This window comes from Giraffa tippelskirchi, chromosome 3, assembly GCF_054371585.1.
Source record: "Giraffa tippelskirchi isolate mGirTip1 chromosome 3, T2T-mGirTip1v1.2.pri, whole genome shotgun sequence".
Classification (NCBI taxonomy): Eukaryota; Metazoa; Chordata; class Mammalia; order Artiodactyla; family Giraffidae; genus Giraffa; species Giraffa tippelskirchi.
The window spans coordinates 156,161,583-156,188,966 of NC_137277.1; the positions used below are offsets into that span (position 1 = coordinate 156,161,583).

Genomic DNA, 27,384 nt, shown 5'->3' on the forward strand with positions numbered 1-27,384 from the left:
TTCCAGACTGACCAAAATTATTTATTGATTTATTATTTTAAAGATGTTCTTTGACCCATGGTAGAAAATAAAGAGCAGGGCTTGGATCTGAGATTGTCAGGATTTCACCATTCTTGTCTAGATCAGCAGACACTTGGTTTGTGTGGTATGAACATAATTCAGAGAGAAACATAAAATGTATAAAAATTCAGGGAGTCCTTCAGTGTGCTGCGAATAGTATAAATTGTTTTGTTTTTCTAAATGATGGTAAACAGATTTGGACAGTTAGTCATGGGTGTTCTTAAAATAAGTTTCAGCCAGTCTTCATAAACAATTCTTGATCTATAAAGGAAAAGGGAAAAAGAATTAGATGTTGATTGCATCTTTTCAGAAAGAAAATGGGGAAGGAAATAATGTAAAGTGAAAAAGAAGAAAAAAGCACAAAATGAACCATCAGTTCCAAGGGATGGCATTTCCTTGCTGCACAAACCTGGTTTCAAGTGCTGCACTTTGGACTGTGATAATACGGTTTTCTAGAGCAGTAATTATTAAAAACTACTTTAATACAGTTTAGAGTTATTCAAAGAACCTAGGATAATGCTTTTATTATTCTTATGTTCCAATTAAATCAATTAACTACTCTCTGGTTTCTTGACTCTCCACTGCATAATTATAGTACAGATAAAAATATGATCTATTTGTTGTTGTTTAGTTTCTGAGTTGTTTCTGACTCCTTCGTGACTCCATGGACTATAACCTGCCTGGCTCCTGTGTCCATGGGATTTTCCAGGTAAGAATTCTGGAGCATGTTGCCATCTCATTTTCTACAGGATCTTCCTGACTCAGGGATTGAACCCACATCTCCTGCATTGGCAGATGGGTTCTTTACCACTGAGCCACCAGGGAAGCCTTGATATGGTCTATAAATGGAAGTAAAAACTTCAAAAGTTTTTGCTTGTACACTTATACAAAAATAATCTGTTTCTAAATAACCCATCTCAAGGAGTTATAATAATATAACTCATTAATATTAATTATATTAATGAGTTCTGGTTAATATGAATAATTCTTTATTCTAACTACTAATAACTAATATGAATAACTCTTTACATTAAATACAATATTGAGAAAGCCTTATATATTAAAGAGGGAACAGATAGATACCTTGAGAGCTCCATTTAGTTAGACATGATGTGCTTGACAAAAGCTGTAGGGACAAAACAGTTTAGAGTTAGAAAAGAGTCAAATTTAATAAAAGAGCAGTATGGTAAGTTAACTTAATTCTAATTATTCTTAGCTGTAACTCTAGAGTTTATTTATTTAAACTCTGTATAGCCCGCTATTCTTAGTACTAGATTTATGGCTTTACCCCTGATTTTGTAAGTTTAGCTTTTTAAGTGTTACATTCGCGTGGTTAAATGTTTTTCTTGAAATTATGAAAGAGTTTATAACAAAAAATGTTCCTCACCACTGTCTCCTAGCTATCTAGTTCCTCTTTATAGCTAAGTTGGTGGAGTTATTATGCTTGCTTAGCAAGCATACAGAAGTGGGTAGCCTTTCCTTTCTTCAGGGGGTCTTCACAACCCAGGGAGTGAACCCGGGTCTCCCACATTGCAGGCAGATTCTTTACCATCTAAACTACAAGAAAGCCCCCCAAATACAAATATATGTTATATAATTTTTTTACACAAATGGTGGCTGTTCTACAAGCCCCTTTGCTCTTATTTTTCTCACTGCATAATGTACTGTCTTAGAAATATTACCATAACCATAAATAAGGGTGTCTTTGTTCATTTTTAGAGCTGTGGGGAATTTCATTGTGTAGATGTACCAAAATCTATTTGATGCATTCTATACTGTTGGACATTGTTCTTTGTTGTCATTGTTTAGTTGCTAATTGTGTTTGATTCTTTGTGACCCTATGGACAGTTGCCTGCCAGGCTCCTCTGTCCATGGAATTCTCCAGGCAAGAAAACTGGAGTGAGTTGCTATTTCCTTCTTCAGGTGACCTTCCCACTTATGGCAATAACTGAATGTAAAATGTTGTTTATAGAAAAAAGTAAAGTTTAACCAAGATTGTCAGTACAGATATGCTTGGCTGAGTATTTTCTTTTTCTATCCTTTCCTGTCTTCTCTTCTGTCATTTCCATTTCTTTTCCCTCCCTTCTTCTCCCCTCTGTGTTTCTTTTCTTACTTTATCCAAGTTATTAGACTTTGTAAGTCCATATTGACATTAAAGCTATCAACAGTTTATTGAGATGTGGTGAGATTAGTCTTTTTGGGAGGGTGGATAAGTTTCTCAGTTTTATTGCAACATTTCAAATTTACAAGTTATATCATGCAGTTTTATCTTGTATCTTTATTTTGGGCAGTGCATTGCTTTTCAGACCCTCTGGGTGAAGCTGCCATAAACTGGTGGCGGGAAATAGATAATTGGATACTATGAGATAAATTTTGTTTAAGCAAGAACACTAGATAAGGAGAACTAAATTTTAGCACCAGCGTTGCTATTAATGATGTGATCTTCACTAAGTAGCTAAACATCTTCGGCACTCAAATTCATCATTTTCATCACTGCTTGCTGTAAAGGATTTTGTGATATCTCCAACTGTAATATTAAAGAATTAATATTAAATTTAATATTAAAATTTATTCTGACACAGATGCTGTCTTACAGAGGTGTTGTGAAGATCTAATAAGATGGCTGATTCATGTTGATATATGGCAGAAACCAACACAATCTTGTAAAGCAATTTTCCTCCAATTAAAAATTAAAAAAAATTTTTTTAATCTAATAAAAAAGTAAAGATACATTTTAATCTGTATAACAATGCACAAAAATGTTAAAACCCACTGAAATAAAGTTTATGTATATAGTCAGATCCTTACAAGATATCTTTTTAGGGTTATTGTGTAATTGGTTGATAGTAAATAACATGTGTATGTTCAATAAGAGAGTAGAGAAAAATAAGTTGTTTTAAACTCAAAAGGCATCCGCCATCAACCCAATCTGTTCAGAGTTGCTGTAAGCACCAGAGCACATGAAATTATACCTTCATAGTTGATGCAGCCATTGGAGTCTTCTTGACCTGCCATCAGGGCTTCCACTTCTTCTTCTTTCATCTTTTCACCTGATGAAACAAAACTCTTTGTTCAAGAAGAAAGCCAGAGAATATTCTCAAAATTCCACTGTAAGTGATAAAATTTGGACTCCTGGAGACCTCTTGTGGGATAGACACCAAGACTTTCCTGTTCCTTTGGCAGGAAGTTTGCCAATAAATTGTTTATGAATAAATGAATTAAATGCACATTATACCTGATCATCCACACTCTATCCTATAAGAACTACAATGCCGTGTGTTAGTTATTCATAACCAATAATTCAAGTTATTAAGACCATTTCCCCCAAATAAACTCACTGACATTGAGGCTAATTGAAATGGTCATTAACTTTTGACCATTCCTTTTCATTTTCCCTTTGTAGTCTTTCCCCCTGCTTATTTTGGTTATAACATGATTCCCCTAAGTCATGCTCCTTCCTACATACTCTATCCTATTAAGTCCACTGAAATGAATTTTTCTTACCTAGTGTGGCTAGAACATGACGAAGTTCAGCACCCATGACAGTGCCATTGCCTTCCTTGTCGAAGACACGCAGACCCTCAACAAAGTCTTCATAAGTGCCCTGGTCCTTGTTGTTGGAAATAGCTTGCAACATGGGCAGAAATTGTTCAAACTCAATTTTCTTGGCATTCATCTCTGAAAGAAATTGCAATTTGGAGAGTTATCAGCTATCATAAAATGCCACCACTGAGTTACAAATTAAGCTTGAATGTTCATTCTGGATCATCAGAAAGATCTTCATACAGCTTAAATTTCAGTTGGTAAATGGCTGTTGACAGAAAGTACGTAACAGAGAATAGCATGACCTCTGGAGTCCTAGTGCTTGAGCTTTTATCCTTAATTCACCATTTACAAATATGTGATCATGGGCAAGTTTCTTAACCTCTTTGTGCCTCAACTTTTTAATCTTTCAAAAGAGATACTTTGCAGTGCTTGTGAACATTAAATGAGGTAATAATGCACAGTCTATTGTAGTACCTGGGACAAACTGAGTGCTTGATCAGTGTTGGCTACTATTTTATTAGTACTGTCAATTAATAAATATAAATACTAGGGAAATAGTATAGAAATATAGTGATAACAAACCTATATAAATATAGCAAAACCTAGCTGAACTTTAATATGTATTCCACCATTGTTTGAGCTTTTGCAGCGCTTTCAATTTCTTTAAATTTTAATTAAAAAAAAGAAGCCTATGAGAAGAATGTGCATGTTAAATACTTTGTGATCTTTGTAGTTTTAGAAGTCTGGAGATGATAAGAATTTCTTTAGTAACCTTCTGACAAGGTAAATGGTATTCATAGCAAAAGTATAAAACAGACTAATCAGATGTACACAAATAGACAAAGTTATGTACCCATAAATCAAAATTCCATTTACCAGTCTTTTCTCGTAGTGTAGAAATCTAGTACATTGAGTAATATTGAGAAAATTAAATTTGAATGCTAAATAAATGAACATTTATCTAATAATTCCATTAAAGACAGAAGTTTGAAAAGTTAGAAAATGGCATTTAAGAATGAATTTGGCTAACTGAGCTCTCACTTTATCTGATGCTCTCAGCTACTTTTTGAATGAGTTATGTGGACATTTTTGTCTAAAGGAAATATAATTTGAGGAAAATTCTGGCAGACTGATTTAGAGGTAATTTTTTTTTCTAAATTAAATATTTTTCTTTTGTAACAAAGGAACATGGTCTTTTCTAGAAAAAAGAGATTGCCTTCCCAGCCTTATTTTCCATATGATAAAGATAAACTGAGATATCTACTTGAAAAAAACTTCAGTTTTGTCTCTTCTGTTTTGTTCAGAGTGGTATTTTCCAAGACTATTATACTTTGCCATGAACCATGAGACTAGAAAAAACTTTCTTGTTGTTGACTAATGACTAGATTACTCTACCCAGCAATGACCTCTGCAGTTTTGCCACTTATATATATCACTAGCTTTTGCCTTAGGATTTTCCTTGGGCAACTGAATGCAGGTTTTGGCTTAAGATTTTTAATTCTTTTTATAATTTTTTATTAAGGTATCATCTGTCTATTCTTAATTAAGATAGCCAAGTTTCCTTTAAGATGGTCACAGAAGCAGGGTATATTTAGATAGCATGATGATGATAATATTAGCATTAGGTATTATTTCCTTTCATTATTAACATGAAATTATGCTTATGAATTCTCAAAGTAAGGTTAATTTATCTTATGGAGGAAAAAACTGAGACTAGATAGCCATGAAACACAGTTACCATCAGGAGTAAATTAAATCCTATTCTATGGAACTTGTTTCTCAATAACCCTCTCTCTCTTATACACACACACACACACACACACTCCCACACATGCACACACACTCCCAGGTTCTTGGAAAAACATATGGTTACCTTCATTGGTGGGGTTTCCCAGCACCTTCTTGACCTCTGCATTGGTGGGATTTGTGCCCAGAGCCCGAAGGACATCACCAACCTGGTTTAAGGTGATCTTGCAATCACCTGTTCTGTCGAACAGGAGAAATGCCTCCTTGAATTCTGCAAGAAGCAAGAAACATTTGATTGCTTTTTTTCTGCCTCAAACTTATAAAGGAACCCAAACTTCATCAAGGATCCAATTCAAACTCTCCTCTATTTTATAACTTTTGCCAGTCTCTTAAGTTGCTATCTTTGGAATTTCCCTTTTCTGAGTTCAATGTCAAACGTCTTTTGACATTTCATTTTGGGACTGTTTTAAAGCAGCATTTCTAATTTCAAGTCACATGTTATTATTTATTAGATATGGAAATTGAGAATCCTCACCATATTTGTTCATATCTCCTTCATCTGCCTTGGGAACAGGACTGGGTTAAGAAATTTTGATGCCTGGAGAAATCTTAAGAATTCCTCATAGCCCTCATATAATTAACAAAGTTAACAAAATTTCAAGAAAACAAATATTCAATTGGGGTTGTGTCATGTGAGGTTGGGCTTCCCTGATAGCTCAAACAGTAAAGCGTCTGCCTGCAATGAGGGAGACCTGGGTTCGATCCCCTGGTTGGGACGATCTCCTGGAGAAGGAAATGGCAACCCACTCCAGTACTCTTGCCTGGAAAATTTCATAGATGGAGGAGCCTGGTAGGCTACAGTCCATGGGATCGCAAAGAGTCAGACATGACCAAGCAATTTCACTGGCACATGTGAGGTTAACCCAAACTTCTCAAGCTATATAGAAAAACTTCTCTTGAGGTACAAACTTCCTAGACTCTCTTCTTAACTAATTTTCTTCAGGAGTAACTTCATTTTTCAGGACAATTTTAGAAAGATGACACAAATCTCTAAGTTCTCTGGTGTCCTTTAACCATCAATGCATGACTTTAATAGGCTCCTAGTGTAACAGAGTCAGAAGGAAGCATATTTATTTGAATCTATTGCTATAGTGATTGCTTTAAACTTTATATTTTTCAGGTACTACATACGATAACATGTTTCTATATTAGTTTTATTATGCAGATACATATTTTAATTTAAAATTTTATGGAGATAATTGTAGATTCACGTGCAATTTTATGAAATATGAAGAGATCTCTTAAATACTTTGTCTGGGGGAAAATACTATTTCCCCCAATAGTAGCATTTTTCAAAATTATATTATGTGATATATATACGCTATATATATATGTATATTCACATAACCAGAATACTCACATAACCAGAATATTCACATAACCAGAATATTCACATTGATAGAGTCCACCTATTTTACTCAGATTTCTCTAGTTTTTCTTGTATTCATGTGTGTATGTAAGTACACATTTTAAAAGTGTTGTCTGTTTTTATAATAGTCCCTCTGTTGGTTGTGTGCGTGTGTGCTAAGTCACTTCAGTCTTCTCCAACTCTTTGTGACCCTATGGACTGTAACCTGCCAGGCTCCTCTGTCTGCAGGATTCTCTAAGCAAAAATACTGGAGTGGGTTGCCTGGCCCTCCTCCAGGGGATCTTCCCCACACAGGGATTGAACCCACATCCCTTATGTCTCCTGCACTAGCAGGCGAGGCTTTTTTTTACCACTAGTGCCACCTGGGAAGCCCCACTCTATGGCTTACTTGCCCTAAATTTGGTCACTTTCCTTTGATAGAATTGGTTTTGCCTTTCAGGATTGAGTGAGTGAAGTCGCTCAGTCGTGTCCGACTCTTTGCGACCCCATGGACTGTAGCCTACCAGGCTCCTCCGTCCATAGGATTCTCCAGGCAAGAATACTGGAGTGGGTTGCCATTTCCTTCTCCAGGGGATCTTCCCGACCCAGGGATCGAACCTGGGTCTCCTGCATTGGAGGCAGACGCTTTAAGCTCTGAGCCACCAGGGAAGTCCTGCTTTCAGGATTACATTAACCCAAAATTAAGAAGTGCACACCAAAAAGACAGAAAGAGGTGCTACTATGGATTTAGGAGCAAATAAAGAGCAATATTGCATAGGAACCTGGAATGTTAGGTCCATGAATCAGGACAAATTGGAAGTGGTCAAACAGGAGATGACAAGAGTGAACATTGACATTCTAGGAATCAGTGAACTGAGATGGATTGGAATGGGTGAATTTAACTCAGATGACCATTGTATCTACTACTGTGGGGAAGAATCACTTAGAAGAAATGGAGTAGCCATCATAGTCAACAAAAGAGTCTGAAATGCAGTACTTGGATGCAATCTCAAAAACGAAAGAATGATCTCTGTTCATTTTCAAGGCAAACCATTCACTATCATGGTAATCCAAGTCTATGCCCAGACCAGTAACGCCAAAGAAGCTGAAGTTGGATGGTTCTATGAAGACCTACAAGACCTTCTAGAAATAACACCCAAAAAAGGTGTCCTTTTCCTTATAGGGGACTGGAGTGCAAAAGTAGGAAGTCAAGAAACACCTGGAGTAACAGGCTAATTTTGCCTTGGAGTACAAAATGAAGCAGGGAAAAGCTAATAGAGTTTTGCCAAGAGAACGCACTGGTCATAGCAAACACCCTCTTCCAACAACACAAGAGAAGACTCTACACATGGACATACCAGATGGTCAACATCGAAATCAGATTGATTGTATTCTTTGCAGCCAAAGATGGAGAAGCTCTATACAGTCAGCAAAAACAAGATCATGAGCTGACTGTGGATCAGATCATGAATTCCTTATTGCCAAATTCAGACTGAAATTCAAGAAAGTGGAGAAAACCACTAGACAATTCAGGTATGACCTAAATCAAATCCCTTATGACTATACAGTAGAAGTGAGAAATAGATTTAAAGAACTAGATCTGATAGAATACCTGATGAACTATGGATGGAAGTTCATGATATTGTACAGGAGACAGGAATCAAGACCATCTCCAAGAAAAAGAAATGCAAAACAGCAAAATGGCTGTATGAGGAGGCCATACAAATAGCTATGAAAAGATGGGAAGCAAAAAGCAAAGGAGAAAAGGAAAGATATACCCATTTGAATGCAGAGTTCCAAAGAATAGCAAGGAAAGATAAGAAAGCCTTCCTCAGTGATCAATGCAAAGACATAGAGGAAAACAAGAGAATGGGAAAGACTAGAGATCTTTTCAAGAAAATTAGAGATACCAAGGGAACATTTCATGCAAAGATGGGCTCAATAAAGGACAGAAATGGTATTGACCTAACAGAAGCAGAAGATATTAAGAAGAGGTGGCAAGAATACACAGAACTGCACTCAATATGCTAGCAAATATGGAAAACTCAGCAGTGGCCACAGGACTGGAAAAATGTCAGCTTTCATTCCAGTCCAAAGAAAGGCAATGCCAAAGAATGCTCAAACTACCGCACAATTACACTCATGTCACATGTTAGTAAAGTAATGCTTAAAATTCTCCAAGCCAGGCTTCAGCAATACATGAACTGTTAACTTACAAATGTTGAAGCTGGTTTTAGAAAAGGCAGAGGAACCAGAGATCAAATTGCCAACATCTGATGGATCATTGAAAAAGCAAGAGAGTACCAGAAAAACATCTATTTCTGCTTTATTGACTATGCCAAAGCCTTTGATTGTGTGGATCACAATAAACTGAAAAATTCTGGAAGAGATGGGAATACCAGACCACCTGACCTGCCTCTTGAGAAACCTGTATGCAGGTCAGGAAGCAACAGTTAGAACTGGACAAGGAACAACAGACTGGTTCCAAATAGGAAAAGGAGTATGTCAAGGCTGTATATTGTCACCCTGCTTATTTATCTTATATACAGAGTACATCATGAGAAGTGCTGGGCTGGATGAAGTACAAGCTGGAATCAAGATTGCCGGGAGAAATATCAATAACCTCAGATATGCAGTTGGCACCACCTTTATGGCAGAAAGTGAAGAAGAACTAAAGAGCCTGTTGGTGAAAGTGAATGAGGAGAGTGAAAAAGTTGGCTTAAAGCTCAACATTCAGAAAACTAAGATCATGGCATCTGGTCCCATCACTTCATGGGAAATAGATGGGGAAACAGTGAAAACAGTGTCAGACTTTATTTTTCTGGGCTCCAAAATCACTGCAGATGTTGACCGCAGCCATGAAATTAAAAGACACTTACTCCTTGGAAGGAAAGTTATGACCAACCTAGATAGCATATTAAGAAGCAGAGACATTACATTGCTAACAAAGGTATGTCTAGTCAAGGCTATGGTTTTTCCAGTGGTCATGTATGGATGTGAGAGTTGGACTATAAAGAAAGCTGAGCACTGAAGAATTGATGCTTTTGAGCTGTGGTGTTGGAGAAGACTCTTGAGAGTCTCTTGGACTGCAAGGATATCCAACCAGTCCATCCTAAAGGAGATCAGTCCTGGGTGTTTGTTGGAAGGACTGATGTTGAAGTTGAAACTCCAATGCTTAAGCCACCTGATGCGAAGAGCTGACTCATTGGAAAAAACCCTGATGCTGGAAAAGATTGAGGGTGGAGGAGAAGGGGACGACAGAGGATGAGATGGCTGGATGGCATCACCGACTCGACGTGCATGGGCTTGGGTGGACTTAAGGAGTTAGTGATGGACAGGGAGGCCTGGCGTGCTGCGGTTCATGAGGTTGCGAAGAGTCGGATACGACTGAGTGACTGAACTGAACGAAACTGAAAAACATTTTAATTGAAACTACAAAGCTAAATTAAATCAATTTTTCTGGCGAACCTAAAAGTACTGATGGTGATCTGTTGGAGTTTAATACAAACCCTCAAAAACTCATTTGTGAATGAGCTGGTAGAAGTGAAAGCATTCTTTTATGCCATTAGTGGCCTCAGATCAAGAGATAATATCTAGGTAGATTACTCAGAAAAATATCTTAACTATCCCTTCATCCTCTAATCTAAGACTACTAGATATTAAATTCACAATCAACTATAGATCATGTTACCACTCTTTGCTGAAACATCCCCCTCAACTTCTATTCAAACTGACATCACAGATAATTTCCCTTAGTTAAAAGACATGCTGTAGGTCCTGTGGGGTCATTAGTCAAATATGATTTTTCATCTTTCTAAGGGAATTGTGAAACTGAACTGCTCTTACTACTGGCTCCAGTCTTTCAAGCAGATTGCTCAGAGGGCTCCCTATTACCCTGGTCAGATGCTGATATAGAAATAGGGTTTTATGGGCTGTAATGGAATCTCTTTGACATCAACTCTTTTGTTGATTTAAAGACCAAGAACAGAAAGATATTGCTCTTCTTACTCCAGATTTTTAAAGCTTAGTTATTCCCTTGAAGAGTCTAAAACATGGGTTAGCCAATGACTGTCTACAGGCTGGCCACCTCTTTTTGTAAGTAAAGTTTGATTGGAATATAGCCATGCCCGTTCATTTATGTATTGTCTATGGCTGTTTTCATACCTCAGGGACAGAGTTGAGTTATTTCCACAGAGACTGTAGTGCCAGCAAAGGCTTAGATATTTACTATTTAGCCCTCTAGGAAAAAATTTGCCAGCCCCTAGTCTAGAACAACACAGTTCTAGGATTTTTTGTGATGATTGAAATGTTCTGTATCTAGGCTTCCCAAAAGGGTAGTAGCTACCAGCTGCCCATGGCCCTTGAGCATTAAAATATGACTAATGCAAAGCAGAAAGTAGACTTTTAAATGCATTTGTTTTTACTTAATTACAGGTTAAATTTAAAAAGCCACATGTGGCTAGTGGCAACTTTTCTGTATTGCTCAGGACTTACACCTTTAGAATGCTATAATTTTCTGGTGTTCTTTTCTTTACTCCGAACTTGTGACATATTCAAATAGAACAGCTGTGAGAAAAGCTAATCATTGAAGGAGGAAACAAACAAAGTTTGCCTTTATTTATTTCTTAAAATATAAGATTTCCTTTTAATTTAAAAGTCTCTCAAAGGTTTTTTAAGTGTTCTGTTGCTTGGTTCTACCATAGTTTGGCAGTCATAATGACACTGTAAATTAGATATTTGAGAGGACTGGGATATAGTAACAGATATTGTAGCAGCATCATTAATTAAAATAGATTAAAAATCAAGCAAACCATAGCAGAATTACCAACTGTTTTCAAAGAAAAACTAGTTCTTTTAGTACAATGTCAAATGATCTTGAGCTGAGTCATCAAATCATCTAATTTGTCTACATGAAGGCATTGACCATGAAGTAGATATATATAAGTCTGCACTATAGCAAATATCCTTTTATTTTCTTTCCTTTTTTGAAATATTTTAACTGATGTCCAAATGTGAGATATTCTTGACACTCAAGAAGAAGCTGAAAAATGTTGACTCCTTTAGGTATAGAATGGAGTATAATTATAATTATATACTTATGAGTATCTTCACAATTATTTTTATATTATATATCATAAAATATATAATACACACATACTTATTTTTATGACCAATATTTCTACAAAATTATATAACTAAAATTTTATTTTATTTCATTCTTACTATAGATGTATTTTTGTCTCAATTTATTTAAGTATGTGACTCTTTTCCATAAAACATTTTGTCCTATACTTTCCAGTAAAAAAACAAGATTCATAGGCCGTGGGATCTCTTAGATCTAAAGACCTGAAGAAGAAACAATGAAAGTGTTAGTGAAACTATTCAGATTCTTTTGAATCTCCAGAGCTTACAGTCTTGTAATTAGAAACTGTTTCTATGAAATAAATTCCTAATTAATTCAGCTAGTTTTGATTTTGATGCTATCATTAATTCTTTGGATCTTTGAGTCAGTCTCATCTCTCTGAGAGCCGGTCCTGCATCTCTAAAGATGGACTAGGAGATGTCTAAGGTTCCTTCTGCAGTTTTTTTTTTTAAAATAAATCATTTCCCCCTCTATCTCTGAATGTACTTTCCCCCTAAATCCACTTCACCCTCTATTTCTCTCAACTCACTGTGGTGCCTATTGAAATCATGTGTATTTGATAACTGGGCAGTTTCATAATCAATTTTATTTTCTAAAGTGAACAATTTAGACCTGCCAAATTTCTGTTTAGGGACTTGATTAACAAATCATCCATCCAAGATCCACATCCTTTTTGGGGGTATATGTATGGTATAACCTACTGTATCAAATTAGTTCTATTTAGAAATCAGTGAATACAAGGAATTATTTTGTGGTGTTCAGCTTTTGTTTGCTTAAACCTTTGATTACTGATTATAGATGAAGGGTTCATGTTGAGAGAATTTATATTTAGAGGGATTGAGAGCATTTATATTTAGAGTGACAGCACCAGTGGGAATAATTAGAAAGAGCTAATCTCATCTCAAGGGAGTTGGTTTTCTCACATGCCATCTTTATGAGTGTGCACATATTAACAACTATATCGTTTAAACTTACCATCCTGCTGTGTCTTAGAGAACTCGATCTGTTAGAAAGAAATTAACCACAAAGAATATTTTAACAAAACAAAAATGTCCTGATTTTTTAAATGTATCCAAGCTCATTCCCTGAGTAATCGTCAAAGTAAGCTCAAAAAGTATGCCTACTTTTCAGAGTTCAGGCATAGCTTGGATACTCACAGTTTGAGCCACACAGTAACATGCCTTGGCGAGGAGTATAATTTCAGAAACTGAGCAGTGCTCTGCCTACCTCTGAAGTAGAGAAGCTCAATTCACTTACCAGCAATCTGCTCAGCACTGAAGGACTGCAATGGCGAGAGAGAGGAAGAAAGAAAGAAACAACTAGAACTCTTTCAAATGCATTGACAGAAGGGAGTGCTCTCTGCTCTGAGGTTTTTAGGAAGCCATGTAGGTGTCAGAGAATAAAATAAGTTTGCCTTAGGATACTTTTGAATCTAGGAAAAATAAAAAGCTATTGCAAAACATAGTTAGGGAATATATCTCTGTATCTTAACCCATGAGTCAATAATTTAACAAACGTTAAATCAAATTCTTCCTGGAACAATATCATAATCTATGGTGCATTTAAGATATGTCTAGTATAGATACACTGTATTAAGAACTACAGACACACTGCATTAAAAAGATCACTTTAAGTATTTCTTCTATTTAACTAGTGTGTTTTACCCAATGCATCAAAAGTAGTTTATTTAATTTTAGTTATCAGCATCATTGGATTGTTTTTTTAAGGTGCAATATTTTGTTATAATTGCAGGTTTTTTCCCCCTAAATTTAGATATAATAAACCTTATGAGATATAGAAAGTTGGTGAAGTATAAAGTACTTCTTTTGCAAGTAAGATGTATTTCTCTAGTTGGCATAATAGCTTGAATTAATCTTGTCTATCCTCAACATATCTCGATAAAAACCAAAAGTAGATTCTATAGACTCACACTGAGTATGTTCTCTCCTCCATTTCATTCCTATCTGCTATCATATCTGCCTATAAATTACAAATAGTTTTCTTGTAGGACCCACCATGATGGAGCTGCTGGGCTGCAGACAGTGGTGAAGCTGAAGAGTGAGTTGAGGGCCGCTCCAGTCCCTGAGTGGGTCCTCCCTTGCTGAGGCTGCCTTTTATTTCTGGAGAAGCTGTGACGTCACAGCTAGCATCAGGTTCCAGAGAGAAGTAGCCACTCCTCTTGGAGGGTTTTTTAACTTTCTTAGGGCAAAGGGAAGGAGAGATCTGTACCCTGAGGTCTATTTTTAGGAAATCAGAACCTAAGAGTGGATGGCCACGGTGAGACCAATGCCTATCAGTACTTTTATGGTCTTTACCCCTGAGATAGTCTCTTGGAGTGTCTTCCTTGAAGAAGATTCTTATTTGTTCAGTGGCAGAGGGACTTAGAATTTCTTGAAAGACTCCGGCTGACCTCTTCTCTTAGTGAATTATGGACTTTGCAAGGTTTAAGTCAGCAGTTTGGGTATAAATGGAACTTACTGGATGGGACTGGTTTGGGGTTTCAAATGGCAACTGCTATAGAAGGAAGAGCCTCTGGAGCTCTGTCCCTGTGGTAAAGTTCAGAGGACTTGAAAGGGACACACACATTCCATGTGCTTCTTAAGGTCCTACCAAGTGAAAATTTGGTCAGTTTGTGAAATCTCCAACTAAAGACCATTCTTTTGCACGTTGTACTCTCCGAAGTATAGAATTCATTTAAGCCAGGGATGGTTTTAATCTCCATTTTCAGTAATCTTCCTTAGTATTCTTACCTTAGGGGTAGGTATTAGATTTCTTCCTTGTTCTCTTTAGGAGAAAGAAATGGCAACCCACTCCAGTATTCTTGCCTGGAAAATTCCATGGACAGAGGGGCCTGGCAGGCCACAGTCCACGGGGTCGCAAAGAGCTGGACACAGCTGAGTGACTGAGCATGCATTGTTCTCTTGATGGTGGCTGACTAGTCATATTTTTTGAATTTATGAAATTCTTCTAGGAGGGAAAGCTGATGGGCCATTTTGTGTTCTTTTTCCTCTCATTCTATACATGCTGCTGCTGCTGCTAAGTCGCATCAGTCGTGTCCGACTCTGTGCGACCCCACTGACGGCAGCCCACCAGGCTCCCCCGTCCCTGGGATTCTCCAGGCAAGAGTACTGGAGTGGGTTGCCATTTCCTTCTCCAGTGCATGAAAGTGAAAAGTGAAAGTGGAGTCGCTCAGTCGTGTCCGACTCAGTGACCCCATGGACTGCAGCCCGCCAGGCTCCTCCGTTCATGGGATTTTCCAGGCAAGAGTACTGGAGTGGGGTGCCATTGCCTTCTCCTCATTCTATACATAGTCTTTTAAAATTTATAAATGTTGCTTACTTTCTTACTAGAACATGCTGTTTCCCTTTCTGTCATGTCAAACATTTTGTGACTCAGTCACCAGACTGAGAACCAAAAGAATCCAAAGTAAAGGCTGTGAAATGCAAAGTTGTAACTGAGAATTTTAAAGGTGTCCATGGGATTGGTATTAAGTTTTCATGGCAGCTTACGTGAAAATAGGTAATTTCCTATTTCCTACACTTTCTAGAATGATATTGGGAAAAGATCAGTCTAGATGTCCACTAAAACTCAGACATGTTTGTCAGTTTTCTATATACTTAAAGCAGCTCCAAGGCATAACTAATGTTAGAGGTAAATTCCAATTTAAGTACTGTTTTAGCAACTATTTTTAAGAAAATGATCACAAAAAGCTTAGTCTCCCTCTGCTAGACAGATGTATACTTTGCAACTAACCCCCAAGCCATTTAGAAAGAAATCAACATTTAAATGTATGTCATTTTTTTTTTTTGTCCAAAGTCTGCAAGTAGTGAAGAAAATCTCATAGAATCTGAGTCCCAAAATGAGGATTGAAAGTATAACTGAAACAGTATTAGAAGCCATATAAACATATTTTCATGAATAGATCGACATTTTGAAAGGTTGTTGGGAAATAGAAGTTAATAGAAAAATTTAAATCCTTTGAATCATTAGGGGAAAATGAAAGAGAGGGACCAAGGTGGAAATTTGTCACCTTCGATAACTGTAATTTGGAGTCTCATGAATTTGATGCACAAATTAAAGCCATTACAGCATACCATCTTTCTTTGTTTTAGTTTTAGGTATTGTGTCATTAAATTTGAATTGCCCTATGATCAGTTTTCAGAACTATCATATTCTTTAGTAAATCATCAAAGTTACCCTATATAATGTCCATCACATACCCTACATAATGCTCATTTTCTTTTTTTCAGATAGAAAAATGAGTCCTTGAACACATATGAAATACAATGTGTGTAAAATCTGTCATGTAAACTGGAAAGTCATTTTAATAGCTGTATTTATGTTATAAACAAGTTATTCATAGCCACTTGCATACTACGTAAAAGTTTATCATTTATTAAAATATAATGGAGGCAGTTATCACACTACTTCACTCTAGTTTTTAATCCATATATTTATCACATAGAGAATGAGAGTTTGATTTTTTTAATGCTTATTGAGGAAAGTAAACATTTAAAAAAGCTATTGATAATGGTAGAGAAGGCTATAGTCTAGTCTAGTCTAGAGAATAAACTGTAGTTTAAAAGTCAAAAGACCTAGACACTAGCCTCATAGAATAAATGGAAGATGATATTTATTCTCTGGTACACTTTCATACTTTGACAAATGGTAAAAACTTTCACTTGTATCTCTTCCTGGGTGTTATAACGATGAAGTAATCAACCCCTTGCACAAAGGCATGATATGAATACAAAATGTCAGCTGATTTTGGACTCAGTTTGCTATGGCATCATTTTATTTTGAAAGTTAGATTAAGTCTCTTCTATCTGAAATGTTCTCCTGTCATCTCTGTTTCTTGGAAATTAGTTATCCTTCAAAACCCTTGAAAGAACCTTTCTATTTGTCTAAACTCCTTTTCCCACTTCAGTATGTTTAACCTTCCTGATTGTAAACTTCTGGGAAGCACAGGCTGCTACTGGAGATCAGTTCCCTTGGACCATGATGTGAACCTGAGTGTGAGCCAACCTCTCCCTCCTGGAGTGCTGCCCCTGCCTTATTCTTAGATCATGTCCCCCATGATCCTATACAATACCTTGTCTACATTAGATACTCAACAGAATTTTCATTAAATTAAAATCTTTAGAACAGGGACTTCCCAGGTGGTGCTAGTGGTAAAAAATCTGCCTGCCAATGCAAGAGACCTAGGTTCGATCCCCGGGTCAGGAAGATACCCTGGAGAAGGAAACAGCAACCCACTCCAGTATTCTTGCCTGGAGAATCCCATGGACAGAGGAGACTGGCGGGCTACAGTCCAGGGGTTGCAAAGAGTCAGACACGACTGAAACGACTTAGCACATAGCACAGCACAGAACAGGTGTACAGTAAATTCCTCCTTCAAACATGTTTCCTCCTCTAGAATATTATCTTCCTGGTGGGGAGAGACCTTGTCAGTTCTTTTAAAGAGCTTACATTCTAGAGGAGGGGGCACTCATGCACTCATTCTCCTTTGGTACTGCATCTCCAGCACCTAGAACTGCCAGGCACATAGTTAGTAGGCCTGCTCATTTAAAATTACTGATGTTATGTGCATCCGTGCATGATAAATCACTTCAATCGTGTTTGACTCTTTGCGACTCTATGGACTGTAAACTGGCCAAGCTCCACTGTCCATGGATTCCCCAGGCAAGAATATTGCAGTCGGTTGCCATGCCCTTCTCCAGGGGATCTTCCTGACCCAGGGAACGAACCTGCATCTCCTGCATATCCTGCACTGCGGCAGATTCTTTCACTCTGAGCCAAAGGAAAGCCCTTATTGATGTATACGCCTTTATACTTCCAGAACATTTCTTTAGATTTTATATAAATGTTATGATCAGGACTTCTAATTGACCATCCCCTATTTTTTTAAAGCGTTTTTTTTTTTTTTCATTTTAGTCTACATACTAAAATGACTGTTGGTAAAATAACTACATTTCACATTTTTATGATTCATGTAGTAAACAGTATTGGATTTAGATATGTAGTAGACAAGATACTGGTACTAAAAAAGATTTTTATTGCAATGTTTTCAGATTGTTTCTCACTTTGAGAAATATTTTTCTGATAGTAATCATGAGGTTTGGTTAACTGACTAAAGACAAGACAAAGCTGCTGGTATATAGAAAGATTTATAGGAAAAATATTAACATGCATTTACTCAAACAGGCTGTCGGAAGGATGTATGTTAATCTTAAGTATAATACAAAGAGCTATAATTAAAGATGATCTGGGAGATATGTGATGTTGAGTGCTGAGGACTAATGCCCTAAGAAGAAAGATAGACTGTGGTTTTTAAAGAGCTTAATCATCACTGCTAGATACAAAGGAGAATGACTGGTAAGGTTAAGTAGACCTTACTTTAACCACTTTTCAATCTAGAAAACATTGTTGCACGTTCGTTGATTTAATGCCTAGCAGGGACAACAAAAACTTGGATGTAAGCAAACCCTAATAAAAGCTTAATTATTTTTACTCCAACCTTAGAGTTATGAGGAATTATTGTAAAAGGCTGGCAGAAGTGCCATTTTGGAACTCTGAGAGTTTTGTGCTTCAGAACAGTTCACTTAATTTAATTTATTTTATTGCACTTTTTATTTCAACAAAGGATATATTTAGCCTGGTGACTCTAATATGGTGTAAAAAGGAGAAATTAAGAGCAATGAGAATACAGTACCAGCCTGAGTTGTCTAATATAAGAGAGAAGAGATGGCTATATTGGATAAATTGATCAAACAGAAGAAGAAATGAGTGATTCTGTGCTTAGGATGCCTAGACTAGTCACCTGAATTCACTCAAAACAGAGAAGTTTAAGTGAATTTTAATAAAAATTTTAAAATGTAACCTAAGTCTGTACTTCTTTGGATTTCTCATCAGCTTTCCCATTGTCAATAGTTGATAAACTAATCTAAGATTTCTTGAGTTGCTCCTGTTCTACTTTGTGCATTTGTGCGAAATTTAATTAAAAATCCAAGTTGTGTTTATGTTCTCTCCTTCCTCTTTTTATTTTTAAAATAAGAGCATTAGAATAAAAGTCTTTGTGTATGTATTTTAAGGAATTATAAGTATCTTCTTTTTCCTACTTTTCTGGAGTAGAACTTCCTTTTGTGACAACAGGGATATATGAATATTGACATTATTACTTTGGTGAATTCAGGTCTTTTGATAGGGTGGAAAAAGACCTAGAGCTTGAGGTATTCAAAATTTTGTTCCGGCGCTTCTGTAATGAATCATGTCTTTTGATTAAATAACTTCTCTTACCTGGGTTATCAGTTCAGTTCAGTTACTCAGTCAAGTCTGCTCTTTGCTACCCCATGGACTGCAGCATTCCAGCCTTCCCTGTCCATCACCAACTCCCGGAGCCTACTCAAACTCATGTCCATTGTGTTGGTGATGCCATCAGCCATCTCATCCTCTGTCATCCCCTTCTCCTCCCGCCTTCAATCTTTCCCAGCATCAGGGTCTTTTCCAATGAGTCAATTCTTCGCATCAGGTGGCCAAAGTATTGGGGCTTCAGCTTCAGCGTCAGTCCTTACAATGAATATTCAGAACTGATTTCCTTTAGGACTGACTGGTTGGATCTCCTTGCAGTCCAAGGGACTCTCAAGAGTCTTCTCCAATACCACAGTTCAAAAGCATCAATTCTTCGGTGCTCAGCTTCCTTTACAGTCGAACTTCACATCTGTACATGACTACTGGAAAAACCATAGCTTTGACTAGACTGACCTTTGTTGGTAAAGTAATGTCTCTGGGTTATAGCTCCCCTAAATAAGAAATATTATTCTGCATGGTTTCTAGGATTGCTTGTGGTTCTATAATTTTTGAGTTTTTCTTCCTTTTCTCAGTAGTATCTACAGCAAGTTGCTTTTTTCCATGGAAAAAAGTTGCCTAAAAATTTGATATATTACTTTGAACCAGTTTAGATAAAGAGTCGAGCAAAGCAAAATTTCATAACACTGTTCTAATGAGTGTTTTATATCTTACTTATATCAGAAGATGGTATATCATTGGGTACGTAACTAGGTACAAAGAACCTCACTTGCCACAGTGAAAGGAAGAAGGTCAAGTTGAATAAGATGTAGTTTTATCTTAAGGAAAAAATTTTCTGCTCTGGCTTCAATCCACTATTATTGATTTATGGTTAAGATGACAAGAGTTTATCATCTATATAATTTACATTTTAACCAGTATAATTGAAGCCATTACTACTTGTATACTGCAATTTTTGCCTTCCAGATTCTCATTTGGGAGGAGAAACAAACTGCAGAACTTGATATAGGAACAGATTATAGAAGATCTCCTTTTCATACAAAAAGTATTCTAGTATGGAGAGAAGAAGAAAAAAGTGTAGTATCAGCAGACTAAATATAATCCTTGCCACAATTTCCATGAGTCAGATGGTGCTTAATGCTGGGTAATTATGGAAAGGCTTCTAAAGACAACTTGCCAGGGGGTTCATTCGCAGCACTAAAATGTCGAGAGGCTAAATTTGGCACTGTCACTTTGCGGTCTCCTTGTCTTGCAAAAATTTCCTAATCTTTGAAATTAAAAGTGTTATTCACTAATTATTGGTGAACATTCTTATTCCTTTCCAAACTGCCTTTACTTTGCAAAGACATTATCCAGTTCAATATTATTTAAAATATAACTTTGGACAGAGTTACCGAATGCCCTTTAATATTTTCTCACTCCACTCCACCTGTGCTCTTCTTTTACAGGGTAGATGTTTCAAAGTGGAAACTTGATACCAATACTTGGTGATAGTCTCAAATAACTTTTGATTTGCTTCTGAAGTTACAATCATGCCACAAATGGATGAATATTGCAACTCGCTGACGTTCTAGCTGTATTCAAAGGCCAGGGTAAAATAAGACAGATTCTTAAAATTACGTGAAGAAAACTTGGAAACAACTTACACCTTCACATAGTCCTTCTAATTAGAAGTTGACTATATGTCTTCTTTCCCTCTTTCTTTTCCTCAGACAGTTACGATTTCATCATTATACATGTGGCATTATGCTTCTTTGTATCACCCCAAAGAATATTTGGTTGAGATTTCCAGTTATTTGTAAACAAAACATAAACCCATACTGTTCTTAGAATATTAGTCTGATGGCAAAATTTGCATGTCAGGTTTGACACAAGTGCATGTTTAATTAAACAAAAGCAAAATTATTTTAAAATTCAATAAGTTTCACTACTTGTAACAACATTTAAATATACTTTGGTATAATTTTTTCCAGCTTTATTGAAATATGATTGATATATAGTATTGTATAAGTTTAAAGTGTACAACATAATGATTTAACACATGATGATTTTGATGATTACCACAATAAGTTTAGTTGGTTAATATAACCATCATATTACATAGTTATCTTTTTTTTTGTGGTGAAAACCACAAAATTTGTTCTCTGAGCAATTTTCAAGTATACAACATGGTACTGTTAACTATAGTCATTATATTGTATTTTAGATTCTTAGAACTCAGTAATCTTTTAACTGCATGTTTGTACCCTCTGATAATATTCACTCTTTTCTCCCATCCCCACCCCACCCTGGCAATTACCAGTCTACTCTCATAACTGCATTTTTAATATCCATGTTCCATTTACAACTTTTTACAGGAAGCTGGACCACAGTGACTAGGGCGTCTTTCTAGGATCCTAATACCTCACCTTCCATCTGTAAATGAGAACGCCTAACCTGTCAGCAACAGGTGCTAAGATAAGGGAAAGCTGAGAAAAACAGAACAGTAATCAATTGCCAAGATGAAAGGTCTCAATGAACTAGCTCTGATGGGTGCCTGTAACTCCTCCCCTGGCTGTAGAGGGCTGTGCAGGGCAACATGAGAGTCACTCTTACATTGATCACTCTTACCCTCATCCTTAAGAGCAAAAAAGTCTCCTTTCCACATTCTTGGAAACAGCAACTTACCCTTTATAACAGGAGGTAGTTTAGGAAACAGTTAATACAGTTGACTCTGGATTTATCCTGGTAGGTTATATCCTAGATCTATCACATACTTGTTATTTGAACATGGTCTTGACATTGAACTTCATTTAGGCTTGGTTTCTTGCAAAATGTAGCTAAAAACAACCTGAGTGTAATGTTTTGACTATTAAATATTATAATTAGGCACAGAATAAATTCATAATAAATATTGATTATTAAAAGAGCTTTATAATATTCAAACCTGTTCATAAGCTATGAGCTCATTTATTTTTCCAACAATTCTTCTAAGTGGGACTGGGTTTGTATTAGCTTAGTTAGTAAAAGTCGCTCAACTGTGTCCGACTCTTTGTGACCTCATGGACTATACGGTCTATGGAATTCTCCAGGCCAAAATACTGGAGTGGGTAGCCTTTCCCTTCTCCAGGAGATCTTCCCAACCCAGAGATTTAATCCAGGTCTCCCGCATTGCAGGTGGATTCTTTACCAGCTGAGCCACAAGGGAAGTCCTAGCTTTGTTAGGGATGAGAAAAAATAACTTATAGATTAACACCAAAAATCCTATACCTGCCTGGACCAGAACAAGTCAGATCTTGCAATGAATACATAATATTTGCCTCCACTAAATACTCATCAGTAAAGAGATACATTTATTGGGAATGCTATATTTCCACCCTATCCATTAAATTGAAAGTTTAAGTCTTCCCAAACACATGGTCAATTGTTGCTGTGAGACTTGTTATTGACGAGTTTCTGTCAATGCATTCTGTACCTTTACAACTTTTTTTTAATGTTGCCCACAGTATATTGTCAGGGATGACCTGACTGAGTATGACTACAAGAATTAAAATTTAAGCAGCACAATGACAAACATACTCAAAGTCTAATCACCTCAGAGCAATCCCGACATACCAGCTAAGGCATGCATCATGCAAAAAATGTGCTTAAAGTGAAGATCTTTTAAAATCTAGGCAAATGATCATCTCTTTGCTTATCTACTTCTGTTATTTCATTTGGTTGTAGCTTTGGGCAACAGGTGTTAAATCTTGTTTGTATTTGCAGCTAAACTCATGGTAGATTTTACCTCCTACATTTGCAATTCTGTCGGGCAATGTTCTAAAGTATCACTCTCTGAAAGCAAAGAGTGCTTAGAACCACCCAGAACAATAGCTTTAATGCTCAGATATCAGCATAACTGTGTGTTTGAAAAGGATACTCATAGAAAATCCATGGGACAAGGGCATATCAGGTAAGCCATCCCTCAGAAAATATCAAAGGTTTAATTTCAGAACAACCAAAGAGACATCCTAAACAAATAACCAATAAAGTGGGAAATTAAGTTGGAAAACATATTTAAGAAATTGATAAAACCAATTCATATTGTTCACAGTTTATGGAGAGTCAAATATATGGCTAGTAACATAACTGGGATAGTATTGAGGGATTAAATATTATGATTGCTATGATTATACTACACAAAGATAGTTCCACTGAAACTTCAGCCCTACTCAAAGTATAAAGAACAGCTAGATTTCTAATCTTATATGATTTATGAAAGACAGTGTAAAATCCAATTAAGTTTTTTTTCGTTTATCGAGTTTTCAGAAAGTTAATGAACACATATACTAGCTCTATTAATTTCTTTAAAGTTCATTTTGAAAAAAGTTTATAACTTATATGAGGTAATATATCTAGAAATATCACTGAGTGATTAAAAACATCATAATATGAAATGTTTTAATGCACATCTTAATTAGTCTTCTTAACTATTGGGATGAAATTAGATTTTATAAATTTCTCAAGTTGCATCACATTCTTTGGCTATGTTATCATATGTATAAATATGTACTGATATCATATTGTTGAATACATATCATTAAAGCCATTTAAATTCTTTCACAAAAATATATTTCAATTCTGTTTTTTTTTTTTATCTTTCTATTAAGAATGAGCTCTCTGAATGAAAGATAATGTTTCTTCAAGATTCATTTAAAGTCCCTTTTTGGTTTGTGTCCCTTGTTAAAATCCATCACCTCTCTCATTCTACAATGAAATAGTGAAGATGGAGTATATCCTATCCTTACAGAGACTCTCTAGGAGAAATTCCTTTTTTTTTTCTTTGTACTAGCTCACAGTAGCATTAATTCAAGATACAGATGAAAGGAAAAACCATTTTTCAAGATACAGAAAAGCATCACTTCTCTGCCATGAAGAAGCAATCAGTTTAACTTTTGGATTTAAAAAATGATTCCTTACTTGTCTTTTCTTGGAGACTTTTATCTGCTAAACTAAAATTTTATTTACTTACTTATTCTTACACAGTTCCTTGGGGAAGAAAATTAATGCCTGTTTTCATTAGTGGGATACTTCATTTTCTCCTTAAGAAGGCACATTTTTTTCCTTTCCAAATGCTTGTAGTCCCAGATACAAAAGGGTGATATTGTCTTATAAATTACGATAAATATAAAGAGGAATTGCTTTGACAGTGATTTATATCTTTAGTGTTAATATAAAATGGAGAGTCAAAGAATAGAGGCAGTCGAAATTATTGTAGTGTCTGTAATCTTGCTTATTGTATAATGTAGTCAGTGTGCATGTATAAGATACATTAACTAGTATTTCTAGAGATGAAAAATTTGATTTTCTCCTAATGAACTGTATGCATACAGTCCTCAAGATACAAAAACATTTATTGGAAGACATAACATTCATTTCTTCTCCTAAGTGGATATTCATTAAGAATAGTTCCTAACCAATATTAGATTCTGTGATGAACTTTTTTCAAATATGACTTCAGTGACTTACAAACTCAAGATAAAATATCTATGAAGATCTACTTCTACTTTGAAAAATAAAATTTCAGGTTTAACTGGACTACTGTAAAAAATTTAAATGTATTTACTTAATATCATCACATACATCTAAGGGTAATCTAATTCAATATTTTTGTCAAAATATTTTAAATATCTACAAGTATACTAAAATAGTCAATGAATTATTTATTTATAGGTTAGCTTGATTGTTGCAAGTAAACAACATATTAAATGCTAACAAGGATTAAGTTAGCAAAATTCCCATTTATTAAGCATAGAACTTTTGGCTTCAGTGAAATGATCACCTCCTAGGCACTTTCAGCTACTAGTTTTCCATATAAGGCAGGATTCCCTTGATGAAGATTTTCAAACTGTCATTTGGACCAATCAGAGCCCAGTGAATGAAGAGACAGTGCACATTTGATAGGTCACATCACTGAGAAGTAACAGGCGCATCCATAGCATCATTTTTCCAAAAGCAGATAACCTTTCAGCAGTTGAGAACTTTGATCACAGCAAAGTGTTGACACAAAAATCAATCACATTCTCCTTAGTTCAAGATCAGTATGCAAGGAAGAGCTCAAAGACATAAGCTCAAAGCCATATAACTAACAAGTTTTACAATATTGGTGGTGGGGGGTTAGTTTCATTTAAAAGCAACTCACATTCTGAATTAAATGCTGTATATAAATAAGCAAGATGACAGTTATAGTCACTGAAACACTTGAGTGCATAGTTGTCTGCAGTGAGATCTCATTTAATGTATCAAATTTTATTAAGCAAAGCTGAAGGGGGAATTAACTTGAGTTGCAAAAATCTCTTTTTCAAATGAAATAAAGCAGCTGTCAAATACATCTAGGACAACTGGGTCATCAGCTGTTTTTAAACTTTTGGAAACAAGTAGGGACTGAAACTTTCTTTTTAATGTAGTTTTAAGGAAGAGTTCCAGTTTCCTCAGATTTTATTTAAAAAAAAGAAACCATTGGTTTAAATGTTTGTAAAACATAGACTTTGACAATTGAGGGGAAAAAGAAACAGAAAACAAAGAGTACAGCAAATACAGCTTTCAAATATAATGCCATACTCGTAACAATTTTACTGAAATTATATGCTGCAGTTTGGTTTTAAATTTTTTAAAATCAGAGTTCTCCTCTACTCAGATCTATCAGTTTGCTTAGTAGTTTCATTCCTCTCAATGAAAAATATGCCCCTCTGCAAGTCTCTAGTGTTCCCCACTGTTAAGAGATGTTTCAGTGACCAAACAATTCACCCTTTTTGTTACCTTGATGGCAGAGAGGTCAATCTTTTCTTCTTTGCGTGGGGCAGGTGCAGGCGCAGGTGCTGGGGCAGGGGCCGGGGCCGGGGCCGGGGCGGGGGCAGCAGCAGGTTTCTTTACTTCCTTCTTTGGTGCCATTTTGTTTAAAAGGATGGATTAAAAAAGAGAGAGAGAGAAGGAGCACCTCCAAAAGAACCCGTCAAAGTGATTCTTGGAAGAGGAGTGGTGGTTTGGTTGATCCACAGCCCAGTGTCTTGAAGGTGGACCCAGAGTGTTAAATGGTATAAGGGCATGCATATATATTTCACTTAGTGCCTAACAGAATCTTGACACTTGGGGCTGGATTGGACAGTTCCCTAGTCCAGGGGGATGGCATTCCGGCTCAGACTATAAATGGAATCAAAAGGGTCAGGGCTTCATCAATTTTTTTAACTCCTCTTACTTTCCACCCTCCCCCAACTCTACCTCCCCGCCCCTGCCACCTCCACATATAAAGGAGAAAGAAGTATGACAAAGCCAGCCAGCTTTAGATCTTTTGGTGACAGTAAAGTAGATTGACTGATACTTTCTCTTCGTAGAATTACAGTTCTGCTGAAGTTGTAAATCGTTTTTTTTTCCCTATGCCTAAGAAACTTTAGTGAAGGATTTGGTTTCAACTTGGAATTTTGGCAGAGAGTATCACCAGCTTTCATCCAGCTTCTTTGTGCATGCTCCTCCTCCCTTGCCATAATTGCAAGAAAATGTTTGTCAGCAAAGAGGTAGTGGTGTTTAAAAATAAAAAGCAGACGTATAAGGAAAGCCCATTAAGTCTTAAAGTGGCTTCCCTTCTAGGGAGCAGAAACTCTGACTCCCTCTCTCTTACACTGTGGTGAACAGTATGCTAAAAAGAATAATTCACAGCTCCTTCCTATCACTTAACTTTTTTCTATAATGAAAAATATCAAATGGGGTGGAAATAACAGGAAGGTTTACCCTCTTGCCAAACACTTTTTCTGAGTAAAGTAACTTTCAATCACAGCAGATACTTAATTCATTTTACTTCCTAAATGGAACCAAGTCTAATTATTTATCATCTGATTTTTTCATTCATGCTAGGGAGAGAAGATAAAATTTTAAATGTACTTAAATGACCAGAGAGATAAAGAGAGAAAAGGACTTTATCATTAGGTGGAAATTTTGGTGAGTAACTTGTAAGTTTTTCCTTTTCTATCCTTGACTTTCTCAGTTTGCAAGACTAGACTCTCATATTAAGAAACATGATTAGCCAATGTGCCATCCTCACTCCTGTTAATTTGTGAGATATCTAATTACTGAGTAGTTATTAATTAGTCAAAAAAAAAATCCAGTAGCAAGTCTGAGATTTTAAAAGAGCCTATTTACACATTGTTGTTGTTCAGTTGCTCAG

The 27,384-nt window shown here is 36.2% G+C and overlaps 1 protein-coding gene across 4 annotated transcripts; it reads right to left on the bottom strand.

Annotated features, from left to right (window-relative positions):
• On the bottom strand, positions 1-26,252 carry MYL1 (myosin light chain 1). 4 transcript variants are annotated; one of them, XM_081582733.1, is made up of 8 exons: positions 13,919-13,991; positions 13,161-13,185; positions 12,879-12,906; positions 5,480-5,623; positions 3,565-3,738; positions 3,033-3,110; positions 1,144-1,186; positions 1-321 (listed from the first exon to the last, which is right to left on the bottom strand). In XM_081582733.1, exons 5-7 carry the CDS (start codon positions 3,734-3,736, stop codon positions 1,158-1,160), a joined length of 279 nt encoding a protein of 92 aa, XP_081438859.1. In that variant the 5' UTR covers positions 3,737-3,738; positions 5,480-5,623; positions 12,879-12,906; positions 13,161-13,185; positions 13,919-13,991; the 3' UTR covers positions 1-321; positions 1,144-1,157. The 4 variants fall into 4 exon arrangements, with proteins under 4 accessions (XP_081438859.1, XP_081438855.1, XP_081438858.1 ...); XM_081582729.1 differs by lacking the exons at positions 13,161-13,185; positions 13,919-13,991 and adding an exon at positions 25,986-26,252; XM_081582732.1 differs by lacking the exon at positions 12,879-12,906 and having other exon boundaries at positions 3,033-3,095.
• Positions 26,253-27,384: the final 1,132 nt, after the last annotated feature.

What these genes read in the sequence shown, in the direction of transcription:
- MYL1 (XM_081582729.1), bottom strand. Translation starts at nt 26,117, where the DNA reads ATGGCACCAAAGAAGGAAGTAAAGAAACCTGCTGCTGCCCCCGCCCCG. An exon ending in CTCTAAGACACAGCAGGATG is followed by an intron (nt 5,624 to 12,878) that starts GTAAGTTTAAAC and finishes TGCTTCTTGCAG; the next exon opens with AATTCAAGGAGGCATTTCTC. An exon ending in TGGCTGCATCAACTATGAAG is followed by an intron (nt 1,187 to 3,032) that starts GTATAATTTCAT and finishes TTGTCCCTACAG; the next exon opens with CTTTTGTCAAGCACATCATG.